The sequence below is a fragment of the Penicillium hordei genome (genome assembly GCF_028827395.1).
Source record: "Penicillium hordei strain IBT 12815 chromosome Unknown utg000006l_segment0_segment0, whole genome shotgun sequence".
Classification (NCBI taxonomy): domain Eukaryota; kingdom Fungi; phylum Ascomycota; class Eurotiomycetes; order Eurotiales; family Aspergillaceae; genus Penicillium; species Penicillium hordei.
In genome coordinates this window covers 2,278,712-2,294,795 of record NW_026623147.1, presented here as the reverse complement: position 1 = coordinate 2,294,795, position 16,084 = coordinate 2,278,712, and the positions used below count along the sequence as shown (strand labels likewise).

Below are 16,084 nucleotides of genomic sequence, written 5' to 3'. Positions count from 1 at the left end.
CTTTTGACCTAGCGGTCAAATGAAATGCAGTTTTATGCAATCCCCCAGAGGTAGTAACTAGTAACCAAGATCCATGGAGAGATACCTTGAATAATTACCAGGGTTGACTCACGTTCGCAACTAGTGCATTAACAGTGAAACTTATAGTTAGCCAATTCTGTCTATTCTCGTGTATAGTACAAACTCCAATGAGCACAGCGACTTACTTTATGAACATGAATTCTTCCGTAATTCCGAAACCCGAAAAGTTCAATACAAGTCGTTAGACGGCTTCTAAGAAAGGCTAACGCTTAGACAAATATATGGTTTCTTTTATAAAAGGGAGTAGGCAAGGTTTCGCGCTCAGGTAAAATTCCTCGGCTCTAACATTGCTTAGTCTGGCATATGCAGACTTATAGATTACTATTGCTGCGCTTTTCCGACAACTGGATATGGAGCTTTATGACACAAGCGACGATGATTACAGTTTCTCCCGAGATTGTTTCACCCTGGCTCCAAAAAGGGTTCCATTGGAGTCAAATTAATCAAAGGATCTCTCACACAGCAGAGTCTAAATCGCTAAGTGCCGTTTTTCATGAGGTCCCTTCAATCTGAGTGTGCAATTACGAGGATGATCCGAGAAACTGGGACGCAGGCATACGAAGTTACATTGCAAAGCCCGGGGGGCGAAGCCCTGTCGTTGCTATATGTTGGATTGGTGTTGAGTGCATGTTTTAATATATATATTTGACCCAAGGTGGTGTTCAAGCAGTTTTCGAGATTGGATATGATTGGTTAACTTTTTGGGATCCACCGGATATATAACATTGCCCCAAAAACTTGAGCCTGAGTCTCAATTTACCCCTTTGGGGGAAATTGGGATACCGGGAGGGACCCGCAGACAGCGGGAGGTACCGCCGGCCATTGGCCGGATACGTGCGTTAGCGCGGCCGAACGGCACCGTACGCGTATTCGTACGGTATTGCCCCTCGTACGTGGGCGGTCAGAGACTGACCGCAGCCCAAAGAAGGAATTCTTGGCAAAAGACTGAGAGTCTGGTAGAATTACCTCAACAGGTAATTCTTGGCACAGCGTGCCAGGTGTCACACGTGACTTTATCGATAAGATAAAAGAGGGGCATGCCCCTCATGTATGAGTACATTATTTTGGATAACAAAATGTACGGTCGATTTAGAGTAAGCTTGGAAGCGTCGGAGACGCCTTCTGTTTTCTCACGAAGTGCAAGCAGTACTTCTTTGTCTTCAGTTGATACTGAAGCTCGTCTGCGTCACCAGTGGGTCTTCTTGACCTACTCGCAGTGTTCCATCGAATCGAAAGATGAGTTCGAAGAGGGTTTTGGCGAAATGCTAAAACGGAACGATTTGCCCATGGCGACATACTATGGTTGTCGCGAAAGTCATAAAACCGAAGGTATTCATTACCATGTTCTGTTGAACTTTGGTAGACAACCAAACTGGTCGTTCAAGTATGCGCGGAACGTTCTCCCTGTGGAAGGCAACGAGTGTGAATCGTTGCACATTGGTACGCCTCGGCCGAGGCAAAAGTTATCTCAATACGTTGAGAATCACGTGAATTATTGTGAGAAGGAGAAGGGCGGCGATTGTTTCGGAGAGCGCCCGGTGTTTTCTGTCGAGAAACAACAGGAGCGGAAGCGCAAATGGGAGGAAATTGGTTCTCAACCAACTGCGCCAGCAAAGCTAGCGAAGCTTACGGAAGAGTTGCTTGACGTTGTTTTACGAATTGTGTCAGAGACGCAAAAGGCGAACGGTGTTGAATGAAGAGAGCATGTTGTTGAGAACGAGCGGAAGAGAAAATCACGCGAGGCTTAAGGTTGAATCTACCCTCTGTATACTTCTGCTCTATTTCTACTTTCTGGGTTTTCCAATACAGAATGTTTATCGTGGCCCTAAGAGTTATAAATGCTTATATCTAGTAAAAGAATCTCTTGAAAAAAGGAGCCGAAGAGAAGGACAAGAAAAATCTTATATCCTATCTATCATATAGTACTCTATAGATGCATGCCACATGCGGCCCAACATCCCCCTCTATTAATTTTCATACTAGTTCATATATCCGGAATATTTTGTATGTGTGGTGTTCTCCTTCGGTCATCTGTTACTCTTACTTGCGCCCAGCATTATTTCTATTAGCTTCAAGTTAAGCATGACAGTAAGCGAGAAACTATACTGAACGACGAGATAGAGGGAAAGGACAGCAGAGGATACAAGATAGAGGATATACTAGGTGTTTACTATGAATTCAAACGAGTATTATTGAGGCACAAACCCGGATTTTGGGCTCCTTGATTTCTGAGTGTGAACTACTCTGCGTTTTCACTTCAGAATATCTCATGTTGACATGGCCCCGTGTAGATCAGGATATCTGCAACTCTGTACTTTCTATTTGGTCTAACGTCCTTTATTCTACACCTATATGCTAGTGGCAGAATACAAGCCAAATAGGCCTTATATGACATCACATTTGACTTTCAATCTCATCGTCTCTGATTGGCTGCCGAAAAGCCTCTTAAACTGCAACGCGAAAGTGACGCGAAAAGACGCGACCGGATTGGACGTGAAGATGAGGGGTTGACTACGTGGTCCAAGGGAAACAACTTATTTTCAATAAGCTAATCAGAGATTCATCCTAGGCTATGTCTCCCTATGTACAAGTAAGATAGGTATACCTAGTGGACTGGGGCCCCTGGGGCGTTCTAGGCCAGGCGTAATAAAAACAAGCTAGCTAGGTGAAATATGTGGTTTTCGTAGGCTGTGCTGAGATACACGTATGTTCTCAATGAACATATTCCATTTCATCTTCCATCTCCTTATATCAAGATAGGGGTCATACAAAAATATTAAACAGTCTCATCAAAGGCATGCTGGCAAGGGGAAGAGAAAAAGAAAGAAATAGGAGTAAACAGTGAAATTGCCAAGGGCAAACGATGACATAGAAAATACAAGACATACGGTCTTGATGAATGAGAGGTAATGCAAGACATGATAGTAAAGCATTTAGAGATATAAAAGGAAACAACGCCTGCGGATGCAAGTCTGGGTAGAGTCCCTCCCAATCGAGGCTCAGGTCCTCGAAAAAGCGAGCCTCCACACCGGAGAAAGAGGGCAAATTACATAGGGGATGAACACAATGTGTACATAACATGATCATAAGAAAGTCGTGAATGGGGTTTTAAGAGGGAGTTAAGGCAAAAATTAACAGAGAAGAGAAAATGGAGAGAGAAACATTGGGTTTCATGGGTGCAGTTCGCCGCCGAGTTGTAACGCCAGCCCTGTTTCCTTGCCACGAAGTCGAGGGCTGGTGTTGCTTGGAGGAACCAGGGCATCGAAGTTCAATCGCTTTCTGTTGCTAGTAAGCGGGGTGCGACCGGGATTGCCCGGGGTGCGGCCACCCCAAGTTGGTTGCGCCGGGCTAGGGGTCACATTCACGAAATCAGCGAAATTAAATTGCTGATTAGGTGTGCTGATGTTGGCGAACATGCCACCACCCATGGTGGGTGTCATGCCGGGCAGTACTGCGTGCTGGCTGGGCGGAGTGGAAGGTGGGAAGGCCTGGTTTCCGTTGCCCCTTGCAACCCGAGCCGGGGTCGGGGAGTTGGCGAGGTACAAAAGCAAATCTGCACCATCCTCGTGGTTCTGAGGTTGGTTGTTTCGGGGCAATCGCATATGTTTCGGAGGAGGGGTTCGTGGAGGAGAGGAGCCTACGATCGAGCTCATGTTCTGGAAACTGTGCAACGGCAAATCGGGATCGATCTCTTCTGGCGGTCCAGGATATACAGGCGATGACATCTCCGGGATTGTAGCCTCGGACATGAAGGGGGCTTGTGTGCGTCGGCTCGTACGGTGTCGGTTCATGCCAGGGGAGGATTCCGGCAGCCGGTAAGAACTCTTCCACGAGACCCGAGGTGCCTTGGCAGGACGTTCGGAATCGGAGTCAGACCGTAGGCGCTTTCGACTGGCAGACAGCATAGGCTGCATGACTCGAGAGTTGAAGGTGGCGGCATGTTTATTGCGGGCGGATCGAGGGAGCTCCTTGGAGTAAGTGGAGGCTTGGAGAGGAGGGGAGGTGAAAGGAGTCTCGCAACGACTGCGTGAGAACTCGGACGAAGAGTCGGAAGGCTTGTCACTCTCAAGAGCGGGTCTGCCATCCTGCTGGCTCGGGTTTAGACCGTGCAGTCGACCGTGTTGGTACTTGAGTTTGGCAAGGCCCAATCGATCCTGCAGACTGAGAGAAACCTGTGCGAAGAGAATCCAGGGTCAGTCCCACATCACCAACAATATCATCTAGAAGCATTCGGATGCAGTAGCAAGTATTTGAACCAATAGCCAAGGCTGCATCTCAAGGGATCCGCAGCCTCTATTTTTTTTTTTTTTCCATCTCTTACCTGGGCGATATCGATTTTGCGGATGGTTTTTTCTGCCGAACCAGGCTGTGATGGAGGCATTGTAACAGGAACCCAATGAAACAAGCAAGACAAACCCTACGCAAAAAAAAAAAAAAAGGAAAGACGTTTTCGAATGTAGAGTCGAGGTTGGGGTTTTGGGGGGGGGAGCAAGGGCGAAAGGGAAGGGCGAGAGATTGGCGAAATGCGGGAACTCGGAGAACGATTCTGGAGAAGCACTTGAACAGATTGGGATTGAAAGAAAGAAACTTCTTATTCGTTGAAAATGTCAAACAGAAGATACAGGGGAAGAATATGAATATGTCTTTAATTTTTTCTAAATTCTTCTTGTCTACTTTTCTTCCAGATCTACTATGTAACCATTCTACTTGAATTCTACACGGGGTACGGTATAGTTATAGTACTTGGAGTACTTAGAGTACTTAGCAACTATTATATAGTTCAACTCAGTACCCCCTATCTAGTTTCATTATTTCATTATTTTTTGATACAACTGTTTTGAAACCCGATCTATCCACATGTATTTACCCTCTTGAATTCCCATCTACTTACTAAACTCTGTACAGTCTAGTCTAAAGCTCTTTATTCTCAAAGAAGAAAAATGTTTTCTTTTTCTATTCCGGAATCCCCATAGAAACCAGGCATGCAGCCACAGATTCCGATCCACTTGGACTGGAGAATGAGGTCCTTCCCCTGAGGTATGCTCTAGATCGCCGAAAGCAGTATAGATTAGGTGTATGAAGTATCAAATCCGGCAAGAAACAGAACAGACAGAACAAATAGGAAAAATAGGAAAAAAAATGGGAGAAATGAGAGAAAATAAGCATTCTAGATGCCCACATGGTGAGATGGGAAAGAAATAATAAGGAAATAGATCAATTCTTCTTTGGGCCGTGAGGCTGTATCTAGCCATCTATGCAGTCCTGTTAGAGACCGTGTTTCAAGTTTCTAATAATCTTGGCCGCTTGGCCCCCTCGAGGAGGTTTTAACACGAGCCTACGTAACTCCAATCATTTCCCAAAAATGTAGCATAACAGGAGGTTTACCCTGAAACATTGAATAATAGGCCTCCCGGTGTGCCCAGGTGGCCATAGCCGGGTATGTGAGCTCTCAGACAAGATCTAAGCTAAGGATATTAGTGCGATCCGATCCACTCTGAAACATTGCGACTTAAAAGAGTTTGAGCTGAGCCGATAACAGAATAATAGCGAAGGTTAGGCGAAGATTGAGGGTACGTAATGCCCTTTAGAGCTTTTTTTTTAAAAAGTGCTCTAAGTATAGTAGCTCCTTATTATAATTATTTTGAAGCTAAGGAGAATCCCTGATCCCTGATCTTTTTCTTCTTTCTTTAACCACATGTGCACTTCTATAAACCCAGATTAACCATTCCCCTTTCCCCTCCCCCTATTTGGTGACTTGCGGGGCGACTTGTCGTCAACCGCAAACGGTTACCCTGTTCCTGACAATTTACCCGCCTTTAAAAAAAACATCAGGGAAGCTTCGACTTTTTCTCTTCTCTCAACTTCGCCATGCCGTTTTTCAAAGACCTACGGCGTCGATCAAAGGCTACTTTTCATAAGACTCCATCCCATAGTGTGGAGGAGGTCTCCGGGAACTCATCATCCACGATCGACACTTCCTCCCATAACTCAATCACTCCACCGTCATCGATCAAACCAACCATTTCAACCCCCAGTCTTCCTGCGCTCAATGAATCCGAAACCACCAGCGCAGTCAGTGTAGCCCCGCCTACTCAGCGACCGGGGCCTCTGGTGGCGAGTTCTCAGAGAAACAGCGTTATTGTATGTGCCGGTACTTCATTCACGCGACAACTGACAATACTGACTTGTGATCGCTTCGGGATATAGGGTAGCAGCTCGTCCTCAGTCAATGGCGTGTACCGATCACAAGCTCCCGTCTCGCCTTACGCCCCAAGACTAGTGTCTGTGGCTGATAATTCATGGGTATGTTTGCCTGCCGGCACAGGAATTGGGGGCGCATAATTTTCTCTAGTGAAATGGAATCGAGTGTCTGACTGTCATGCAGGTCAACCAGAAAGTACTACTCGTGTATGGTCAAATCGGCGACCCAAGGCAACATCCGCTGGACGGAAACGTCACTGTCTACCACCACCAAGATAATTTCCCGTCGACCTGCTGGCCAGTCACGGCATCGCATTTTAAAGTCCTTGTTCATCTAGTTCCCGGTCCTAATCGTTTGCGCTTTGACTTTGTCTCGCCAAAGCTGTCCACTGGCAGCACCCACCCCGCCATCCATTCCTCCTGGATTTGCATCAACTACCTTCCTCTGGTCAACAACCCGCCATTGCAACTGGTCATCCTCCTGGGGAAAGATTCAGACGGCACATACGATGCAGTACCGGAAAGGGTCGAACGCGAAGGAAACGGGTTGGAAACGGCGATTCGAAAGTACCGCATGGCAGCCTATCTTTGGCAGGCCTTCACCGGTGAACAGATGTTCCGCAATAATTTCGGGCGGCGTTGTTTCCGATTTGAGGAAGAGTGGCAGTCTGGTAGCTTGAGCCGTCGTGACTTGGCCCAAGGCCAGATGCGGAATGAAGCCAAGGTTCACATAGTCCGCACCGAGAAAACGGTGGCCGAACTCCGAGATCTTAATATCGCCCAGCAGAACGAGAAAGCGGAGAAGAAAGACGAGTTATTCGCCATTGCTAAAGAAGCGGTGCGAAATCATTTCCAGCCTCAGCCCGGCCAGAAGCAATACGTATCCGTTCTCCTCCTCGATTCTCATTGGGATACCCAATCCCAGATGATCACTGGCCATGCGGCTTTAGGTTCGGCCGACGACGATATCAAGATGGCCATGTTTGGGTCTCATTGTCTCCAAAGCTATCCATCGTGCTTAGAAGAAGTCGTGGATGCGTTCACCGACTGCACCCGCACTGATACGACCCACGTCGCCAATGACTGTAACGAGGCGGGCTCCAATTGGGAATCAGCAAATCTGGGCATCGGTGCTCACCTGCACGAGGTGGGCCATCTCTTCGGATGTCCTCACCAGGAGTCTGGAGTCATGCTTCGCGATTATGTGCGTTTGAACAGAACATTCCTGACCCGAGAGCCTTTCTCAACGCGCACCAAGACTCAAGGGTTGAAAGTGTGTTTGCCCAACGACGAGTGTAGCTGGCATCGCCTCGATGCGCTACGCTTCCGATTCCACCCCAGCTTCCGACTCCCAAGTGACCCTTCTCCAACTTCGGATGATAGCGTTCAGGTGTGGCCAGTCGAGAACGGCAAGATATTGTTCACTGCTTCGTCCGGGATTGCGTTCATGGAACTATATGCCGAGGGTGACACATTCTGCCACAACTTCATTGAGTACTTGAACAGCGAGTCGAGCCCCAACGGGCTGCCACGACAAGTTGCGGTGACCGAAATCGAGCTTCGCCAACGTGTGTACGGCACCGAAAAGGAAAAGAAAAAGAACATTCGTCTAGTTGTCTGCTCTGGTGCACTGGGCAGCTACACTGTTGAGAACATTGGCGATTTGAAATCGAAAAATTCTCTGGTCAAATTGCCCAAAAGCCAGTCTGGTTTCAAAAGCGGCAGATTAGGCCAGTCGGCGATGGAAGGCAGTGAACCCGAGCAGGTGTTACTGGAATGTGCCTTCATCAAAACAAAGCTCTTGACATCGATCAAAGTCTACCATGGCTATGCAGTGGATGGTATCGAGTTTTGCTACGAGGATGCGACCAGTCAGTTATTCGGCAAGCGAGGAGGCAAGCCTGGCGGTGATGAGTTTGTCCTTGATACTCGACGCGGTGAAATCCTCCTTGGGTTCTATGTCCGGGCTGGTCTCTGGATTGATGGGATCGAAATTCTCACGAGCCTGGGGAGGAAATCTGGTATATATGGAAATGCTACCGGTGGTTCAGGGTATGTAACGTCTTTTATTCTCTCGCAATATTTGAACCATGCTGACCAACTTCAAACAGCCACACTTTAATACCTCCTTTGGGCTATAAGATTGCTGGAATCTCCGGCTCCTGTGCATCATGGGTTGATGGATTCTCATTGATCGTCCAACACTGATAGCAAATTGCTGTCTACCACATTCCTTCACCTCCAGCTCTTGGAGCTCCTTGTCCTCATTTCCGTCCCTCGAGGCAAGCCACAAACCCGGTCAACCATCGTACAGCATGGTAGACTGCGAATGACTGCAGGCATCCTCCTCATTCATCTCCTTTAAACGGCTTGGCAGTACCAAGCCTTGCATTTTCTTGCATCTTTTACCCTCTTTTCATCCCTAACCAGGGAACAGGCAATTCCGCGATCAAGAACCGGTCATTGGCCACTACATACACGAGGTTCTGTCAGATTTTGTCTGTGTCTATATATTTTCTTGTGTTTTATTTCTGTCACACATCGGCGTCATGGGCGTTGTTGGGGTTGCATGTATACATGGTGATATTTTCTTCGACCTTAAGACGCGGTCGATACAGGTTCCAGGTGGATAGGACTACACTTACCCGTAGTCATTGCGCACGCGGATGGCCACACAGCACTACCGGATCATTTTGTAAAGGGGACATCATTCATATTGGTTGGATAGTTCATATAGGATAATGTCATGAAACCACCGTCACTGTTCAAGAATTGCGATCCAGAGTAAATAAATGCCAACAGTTCAAGATATAAAGCACATGCCCACGATATTGTAATGGAGTAACTGCTGAATATTGACGGGTCGGGGATTACTGTCTTGAACGGATTGACTGCCAAAAACAAGAAATAATACTAAGGCACGCTCAGAAAGTTCGATCACAATAGGGTCACGTATGTCCTCAAACGACATCCAGTTGGCTCGATGATTTGGTACGAACGGCAGAGAAAGGCAGAAAACAGTTTGTCATGTATAACCAGGGAAGCACCACCCTCAGGGACATCGAAAACACGTAATAATCCCAGTCTTATCAAATAAAATGGCCCCCACGTTAACAACCCCTACGATTCATAGCAAAAATGTGGGTCAGGAGAGTACTGCAGAGACGTCAAAATGCATGGTGGAATGTGCGTTGAGATTGTCGAAGCTCAGACTGACAACGTACCAATGCCCTTGTGGAGAAAGTTTACATCTGATTTATTGATTATGGTCCATTTACTTGTACAGTCGTAGAGATGAATCTATTTGCGGAAGATACTCCGTAGTCAATGACCAATAATCTAGTCCAGGGAAATCATAGGTGTGATCATCTTATTATGGAGGTCGTTCAGTGCATACAGTATTCAATTACCTTACGCTGTAGGTGGAAACATCAGCCGGTCAATCCGAGCGCCAATGCATTCTCCCCGTTATTGTGGAGTGAAAGAATATCGATCACCAATCTCTCGGGACAGACCTCGTCATATCTGAACCTTATGAGTCGGCCCGGGGACCCGGGGAACTTTTGATATTTCCATAGGTACGATATGTATCCGAGCTTCCGGAAAATATAGGCGTGACCAATGGTCTGGATAGAGCTCATCATAGAGTAAATACATATGATGCTTCTACATAGTAGTAGTATGGACATTCTCCAAGTACAGCGAGTGAACGTGTTAAGCAGCCAATGAGCTTTTGAATCTTCTCACGGAGATTCGACACATCATTACAGAATGCATATATACTTTATATATATATATTAATACATACATTAGGAATTTCTCATTCGCGTTTAAGAGTGGGAACAAAATTGGCAAATGATTGTGGCTGATACAAGCTGCGTAAGCTGTACCGGGGCCCGCGGGCATTCCATTTACCAAAGAGCTCTGAATGCCTGAAATCAAAGTGGCAAGACCGTTTGCTGGTATTACTGGCTATGCAAGCATCCACCACTGTAAGCCAGGGTAGATCGGCCCCTCTCCCTTTGCCGATCCACTGGATACTCCGTACCGTATTTGACTTTCTTTCCCTTATTGTTGGGTGTGGATCAGCCACTTACACACCACTAAGTGATCGGCCAACTGTCCGTACTCGTACTTTGTGCACCATTTTGTGAAGCTCGATCATTATACCCCTGTATAGATGATGTAACTGATCGGCGGGTTGAGCCGACAATCTTTACATTGAGTTGTACAACTTAACTCCGTACTTTGTACAGTGGCATATGTTCTAGAGTAGGTCCTATCGCGATGCTCCTACCAATGCCAGATCGGCCAATACTCGATTACTGTTTCCGATTGATTCCAAGAGAACGATAATAACACTAATTCAACCATTTTGGGGGGTTTCCTCCCCCCCCCAACTGTGGATGTGGCTTTTCCAACGCAGCCGCTGGTAGCTGGCATCTAGCCTACCCATCCATCCCCCCATGTTTTATCACCGAAAACGTTTCTTATGACGGCGTGGCTTCCACTGCTACTATTATAATAAATCAGAAGAAGGGTCGTTACGTCAGGTCTAATTAGACCCTCGACCGTTTTAAAAGAAAAGTGGAGAGGGTATCAATGACGAGCAATGGTGGGCGCGCTCTTATTATATGAGGTAATACAAGTGGAGAAGGCGTTCGGTTATATGCCTATATAACATTGTGTACAAAGTACCTTAGATGTTCATAAGCCCAAGCTTCATACGCTAAACCAGTAATTTACAACTTTTGGAAATGAGTTTAATTCCGCGCTTTAGCTTCAATAACTTAAATCGAAAGCTGAGGCAGGTAAACTTTACGTACACTGTACTAGATATACATGTATTCAAATATGCCGAGTATTTATAGTACTTACAGCACGTGCTCCGCCCGATCATTGAAGGATAGATTGAGCAATATCATTGGTGGGTCGGCCTCCCAGCAATGAGCTGTGTTTGACCGGCACTGTTTTGAAATGGTATGTGGCTGTATTTTATTGCATATCACATCATGCCTTACAACATACATTCATACCGAGTATAAATCACACCCGTAGACAAGCTATAGCCATTACTATAAACTGTGTTGGTATACAATTATGTTTTATACAATAGTATATAATAGACCCCGGTAGCGAGAGAAACCACTCCATTTTCAACGAAACTACAGCCTCCATTCATGGGGTCTCCTTGAGCCGGGAGAGACCGAAGATGAGATCATCAATATAAATTTAAATGTTTGATAGGCAGCACGCAACTGATGCAACTGATGCAATTGATGCAATTGATTCAATTGATATATCCCCGGAACCAGACAATGGATTCCAATGGAAAAACATATGATCAAACCGAACAACCGAATGATATCAGTTTAGATGCAGATCCGGTCAGGCCGACTACCTATCATGCTTAGTTACCAGAGATTCACTGTTTCACACGACTTCTCCCTCCCTTCTCCTTCCCTTCACGGCCGATGTACTTTTGTACGTTGTACTACACCGTGTTATGAGGTCAGACTTTAGATATATATTGTGGTATTGACGCATTTGAAGTCTCGAACAATAAATGATGGTTATATAGTACTGAGTCAAGACTACCAACGTTGCATGTACAAAGTACCTAGACACTCCACTTGGGCATAGCCATTGCTACAAATATATTGCCCTAATAGGGAAATGGTTCCAAGTTCCCATGAGCATGAGTCGTATTGAGAAATTTACATACTACCTGTTGGCGCCAGGGAGGTATACATATGTCTGGCAATAGATCACGGGTGTTTTTATATGCTAGAAAGAAGGAACCATGGATCATATAGTACGAACGTCGAACTATGAAATGTTTCTAGCTGATCGATAGATATATATATATATATACTGTTTCTAAAATAGATACACGTACAATAGAAGGCGCAAGGGATCAGGAAATATACGGTAAATTTACAACTCGTTCTCGCACTTGTTTTCCCCACTTATCCCTGCACGGCTTTCTGTGGCTCGGTAACTGTCCCCGGGCCTTTTCCTTTACTCCATAATTTATTTCCCTCGTTACCAATCACTTTATTCATAGCAAAATATATTATACAATTTATTTAGTAGTTCGTCAATTTGGAGGTTTTTTTTTTTCTTAAAAAAGAAAACAAAAAAAAAAAGAAAACGCCTCTTACCCAAAAGTGGTCTGTTCTTATCGGTCCCAGGTGGCGACAGCTTTCCTCCTCCCGAGATCAAACTCCTCTTAAAATCTTCCGAGCACATCCAATGGACCCCCCTTTTTGTTAAAGTCCACTGTGGCTCAATGACAGTTTTGTGGGATCTCTTTATACACCTTTCATTGGAGGACTTCATTGACCGTGCCATCCTTACTATTCCTTCTTCCCCCCTCTCCCTTTTAAACATCGTCATCTCCCCTCCACCCCTCGTCTCTCCAATTATACATCATTCCCTCCAATCTCCTATAAGAAAGCAACTTTATCCATTACCATTTTAAACATTGTTTTGGATCGATCTTATACCTTATTCACCTTCACCTTTTTGATCTAGTCTCGCAAGCTTCCATTTGCACACCGAGCTAGTCATTTGCGCATTCCCTCAGACGAAATTCCTCATAGATCCTTTCACTCGACGCAAGGCTTCGTACAACTTCAAAACCATCGAACACTGCGTACGGCATCTGAACGCCCCCAATCCCGATAAGTCCACTTCAAACCGAAGACCAGATAGCACACATCCGACTCTGCTGGCAGTGGGCCACTAATTTACCGGTGGCTACCTTTTGTTTCTTTCCTTTGCTATCCTGGGCCAAGCGAAGCATTGATAAAATAAATGATGTTTAACAGCCGGTGAGCTTTTTACGCTTTAAGTTGTCAATAGTATAATGGTTTCATTTCTAACGTTTTATTCTTTCTATGCAGCAAAAGTGCTCGGAAGCCGGATGGCGAGTTCATCAGTCGCTTCCAGCAAGCATTCTCAGATATTGTCCCTCGGCGAGGCAGCGAGGGTGGGCCAATTGAAGACCCCGGCAATGTGACGGCAGGTGAACATTTGATGGCCTCGAGGTATGTATATCATGTATTCCACTAGGTCAAATGCATTCAATGGAAACTAACAAAACAATTCTTGCTAGAATGGCCGAGAACAACGATGTGAAAATGGAAACTCATGGTATCAAGCTCCCCATCACCAACAACGACCGCACTCCCCGAAATATGCACGAACTGGGGTTGACGCCCTCATGGATGGAATCAGCTTCATATTCCATGATGCCTCTTGTCAACCAGCATGCTGGCTTCTATACCCCAACTTCTTCTGGAATGGGTGCGGTGTTCCATAACCAGGCTGGCGATTTGCACACTCCAACCGGGATGCACCTGATGACCCCGCTGGGAGGTATGTCAGCTGTACACAATCACCACAGCAATGGTTTTGAGCCCTTCCACCCGCAGTTCATGAATCCAGTACATGACATGAACCAATACACACAGCAGCCGTCATATGCACCAAGCGCATTTATGCACCGCGACACCGCATATGACGCCATGGATGATACTCTCGATGATTCTTCTCTCAATGGTGTACAAACCGAAACGGCATCCAACATGACGGCCTCTACGGACTTTTCGGCTCAAATGGCTGGTGACATGTCCTATGCCAAGGGTGAAAAGTGAGTTGAAATGATTTGATCACAGGTAAAATTTTGTTCAACGCTAACCCACATTTCATCATACTCTAGATTCCGCTTCAATGTTTCCCTCCGAGCACCGACCGCCATGGTGAAGAACTTGAGTGAAATTCCCGTGACGTATCTCAATAAGGGCCAAGCATACAATCTCTCAGTTATCGACACGAGCCCACCAATCCTCAACCACGAACTGCTTCGTTATAGAACATTTGTCCGCGTTTCTTTCGAAGAGCGAGAGCAGCGAGCGAAACCGGCAACATGTTGGCAACTATGGAAGGAAGGCCGTGGTACCACAGAAGCCCATCAGCGGGGCGGAAAATTATTAGCTGTTGAATATGTGGATCCGTTACAAGGTGGCGGTGATGCACACAGGAACCGACAGGTGCAAGTCGAGAGTATGTCGGTCGACGGTTTCTGCGTCACTTGGACTGCCAATCCAGCGAGCGGGGCATCGGATTGCAACATTCCCGTGCGGTTTAATTTCCTGTCCACGGATTTCAGCCACTCCAAAGGCGTGAAGGGAATTCCTGTCAGACTGTGCGCCAAAACCGAGCTTTTGTCCCCGGGCGAGGAGGCGGGTGTATCGCGGGATGCGGAGCTGTCTTACTGCAAAGTAAAGCTTTTCCGGGATCATGGCGCTGAGCGGAAGCTGTCCAATGACGTTGCCCATGTCAAAAAAACCATTGATAAACTTAAACAGCAAATCTCCCAAGCAGAAATGGGTGGGGGATTTGCGAAGCGCAAACGGGGAAACAACACTTCTGCTACCGCAAAGGGATCCGACAATCCTATGAAATCTTCAATCCACAAGCGAACTTGGTCGATAGACTCGGACGATGTTCCTCCAGAGAAAGTCTCCTTGGAGGATGATCTTCAGGCCAAGTTGGCTACAATGCAAGAGATGTTCTCGTCTACTCGCTCAGTGAGCATCTTCGGCTTACGCGGTGAAACATTCGATGATCCCGACCTATATCCCATTCAGCTATCAGGTGACAGCGATTCCCCTCAGTACGGAAATATGAGTCGTTCAAGCACACGTGAATTGGAGTCAATGATGCCTTCGCCGCCTAACACCAATACCTCGTCTTCGAATTCGCCGCCTACCCAATCACTCAAATTAGCAACGTGCCCAACCACAATCCAGAGAATTCCTGCTGGAGATCAAGTCTCAAGAGGTTTCATAGAGGCCGTGGGTGTAGACTTGACCTACCGACCTCCAGCGGAACGCCCTCCCAAGCCGAGTAAGTTCTGCAAGCGCAACCCGATCGTTAATATGTTTGCTAATTTTCTTCGCAGTTGCATGCTTTTATGTTCGATTTACTGGAAATGTGAAGCGCCCAGAGGGCTACTACCGTGCAATCTATTTGACGGAACGCACCGCTCAAGACCTTGTGAGGAAAATTACCGAGAAATATCACATCGATCCGATGCGAATCTCAAATATTATGCATGCCCATGACAAAGGCATGCAAGTCATAGTGGATGACGATGTAGTCCGCCAGCTTCCAGAGGGCCATGACATGATCGTCGACATCTCCGAAACACCAGGTGCCCATGGCAGTGCTTCCGGATCTCCCATGGAGATCAAATTAACCTATTAAAACCGCATCGCATACATCTCAAGACCATTCATTCGCCTCTCAAATTCCAACACAATACAAAAGTAACTTTTCTCTTCGACTCGCCTTGTCTTGCATTGCTAGCCACTGCAATCTCTCGACTCTGGTCAGCAGCACACGAACTTGCCATCTTGAGTGCATCAGTTGCACTCGTCTTCTCGTTTTATGTTTTTATATCTCTTTTCTCAATGGGCTGGCATTCACTTTTTCTTTTCTACAGGGCGTTGAACATGGGGGTGATAAACGAGTCTCCGAGCAACGATACCCTGTTACAATATGTTTTTGATTTTTTTTGACATCTCTTTGTTCAAATTTAGCGTTGCTTACCTACGACGGTATATGGGTCGATAGGCTATGGAACTATTTATATGTTTGTCTATTTTGTTATGGTTATTATTTCGATCTGGTCGAGGGCCGAGCATACGAGGTTGATACCCTGTTCCAATTTTGATTTTCCATGTCTTTCATTCGACGTTAACCATTTTCCTTTTTCTTTCTGTTGGTTGCT

General features: G+C 46.2%; 4 protein-coding genes across 4 annotated transcripts; 3 read left to right on the top strand and 1 right to left on the bottom strand.

Annotated features, from left to right (window-relative positions):
• Positions 1–1,157: 1,157 nt before the first annotated feature.
• N7537_011509 (uncharacterized protein) lies at positions 1,158–1,778 on the top strand (the record flags this gene model as incomplete). The annotated part of the gene is made up of 1 exon (XM_056902563.1): positions 1,158–1,778. One exon carries the CDS (start codon positions 1,158–1,160, stop codon positions 1,776–1,778), a length of 621 nt encoding a protein of 206 aa, XP_056747850.1.
• A 1,473-nt stretch (positions 1,779–3,251) lies between these two features.
• N7537_011508 (uncharacterized protein) lies at positions 3,252–4,462 on the bottom strand (the record flags this gene model as incomplete). The annotated part of the gene is made up of 2 exons (XM_056902562.1): positions 3,252–4,253; positions 4,403–4,462. 2 exons carry the CDS (start codon positions 4,460–4,462, stop codon positions 3,252–3,254), a joined length of 1,062 nt encoding a protein of 353 aa, XP_056747849.1.
• Positions 4,463–5,949: 1,487 nt separating this feature from the next.
• Positions 5,950–8,490, top strand: N7537_011507 (zinc metalloproteinase family protein; the record flags this gene model as incomplete). Its single annotated transcript, XM_056902561.1, has 4 exons — positions 5,950–6,222; positions 6,289–6,384; positions 6,467–8,334; positions 8,394–8,490. The coding sequence occupies 4 exons, from the start codon at positions 5,950–5,952 to the stop codon at positions 8,488–8,490; spliced, it is 2,334 nt and encodes a 777-aa protein (XP_056747848.1).
• Positions 8,491–13,104: 4,614 nt separating this feature from the next.
• On the top strand, positions 13,105–15,558 carry N7537_011506 (grainyhead-like protein; the record flags this gene model as incomplete). Its single annotated transcript, XM_056902560.1, has 5 exons — positions 13,105–13,118; positions 13,191–13,334; positions 13,403–13,939; positions 14,009–15,198; positions 15,254–15,558. The coding sequence occupies 5 exons, from the start codon at positions 13,105–13,107 to the stop codon at positions 15,556–15,558; spliced, it is 2,190 nt and encodes a 729-aa protein (XP_056747847.1).
• Positions 15,559–16,084: the final 526 nt, after the last annotated feature.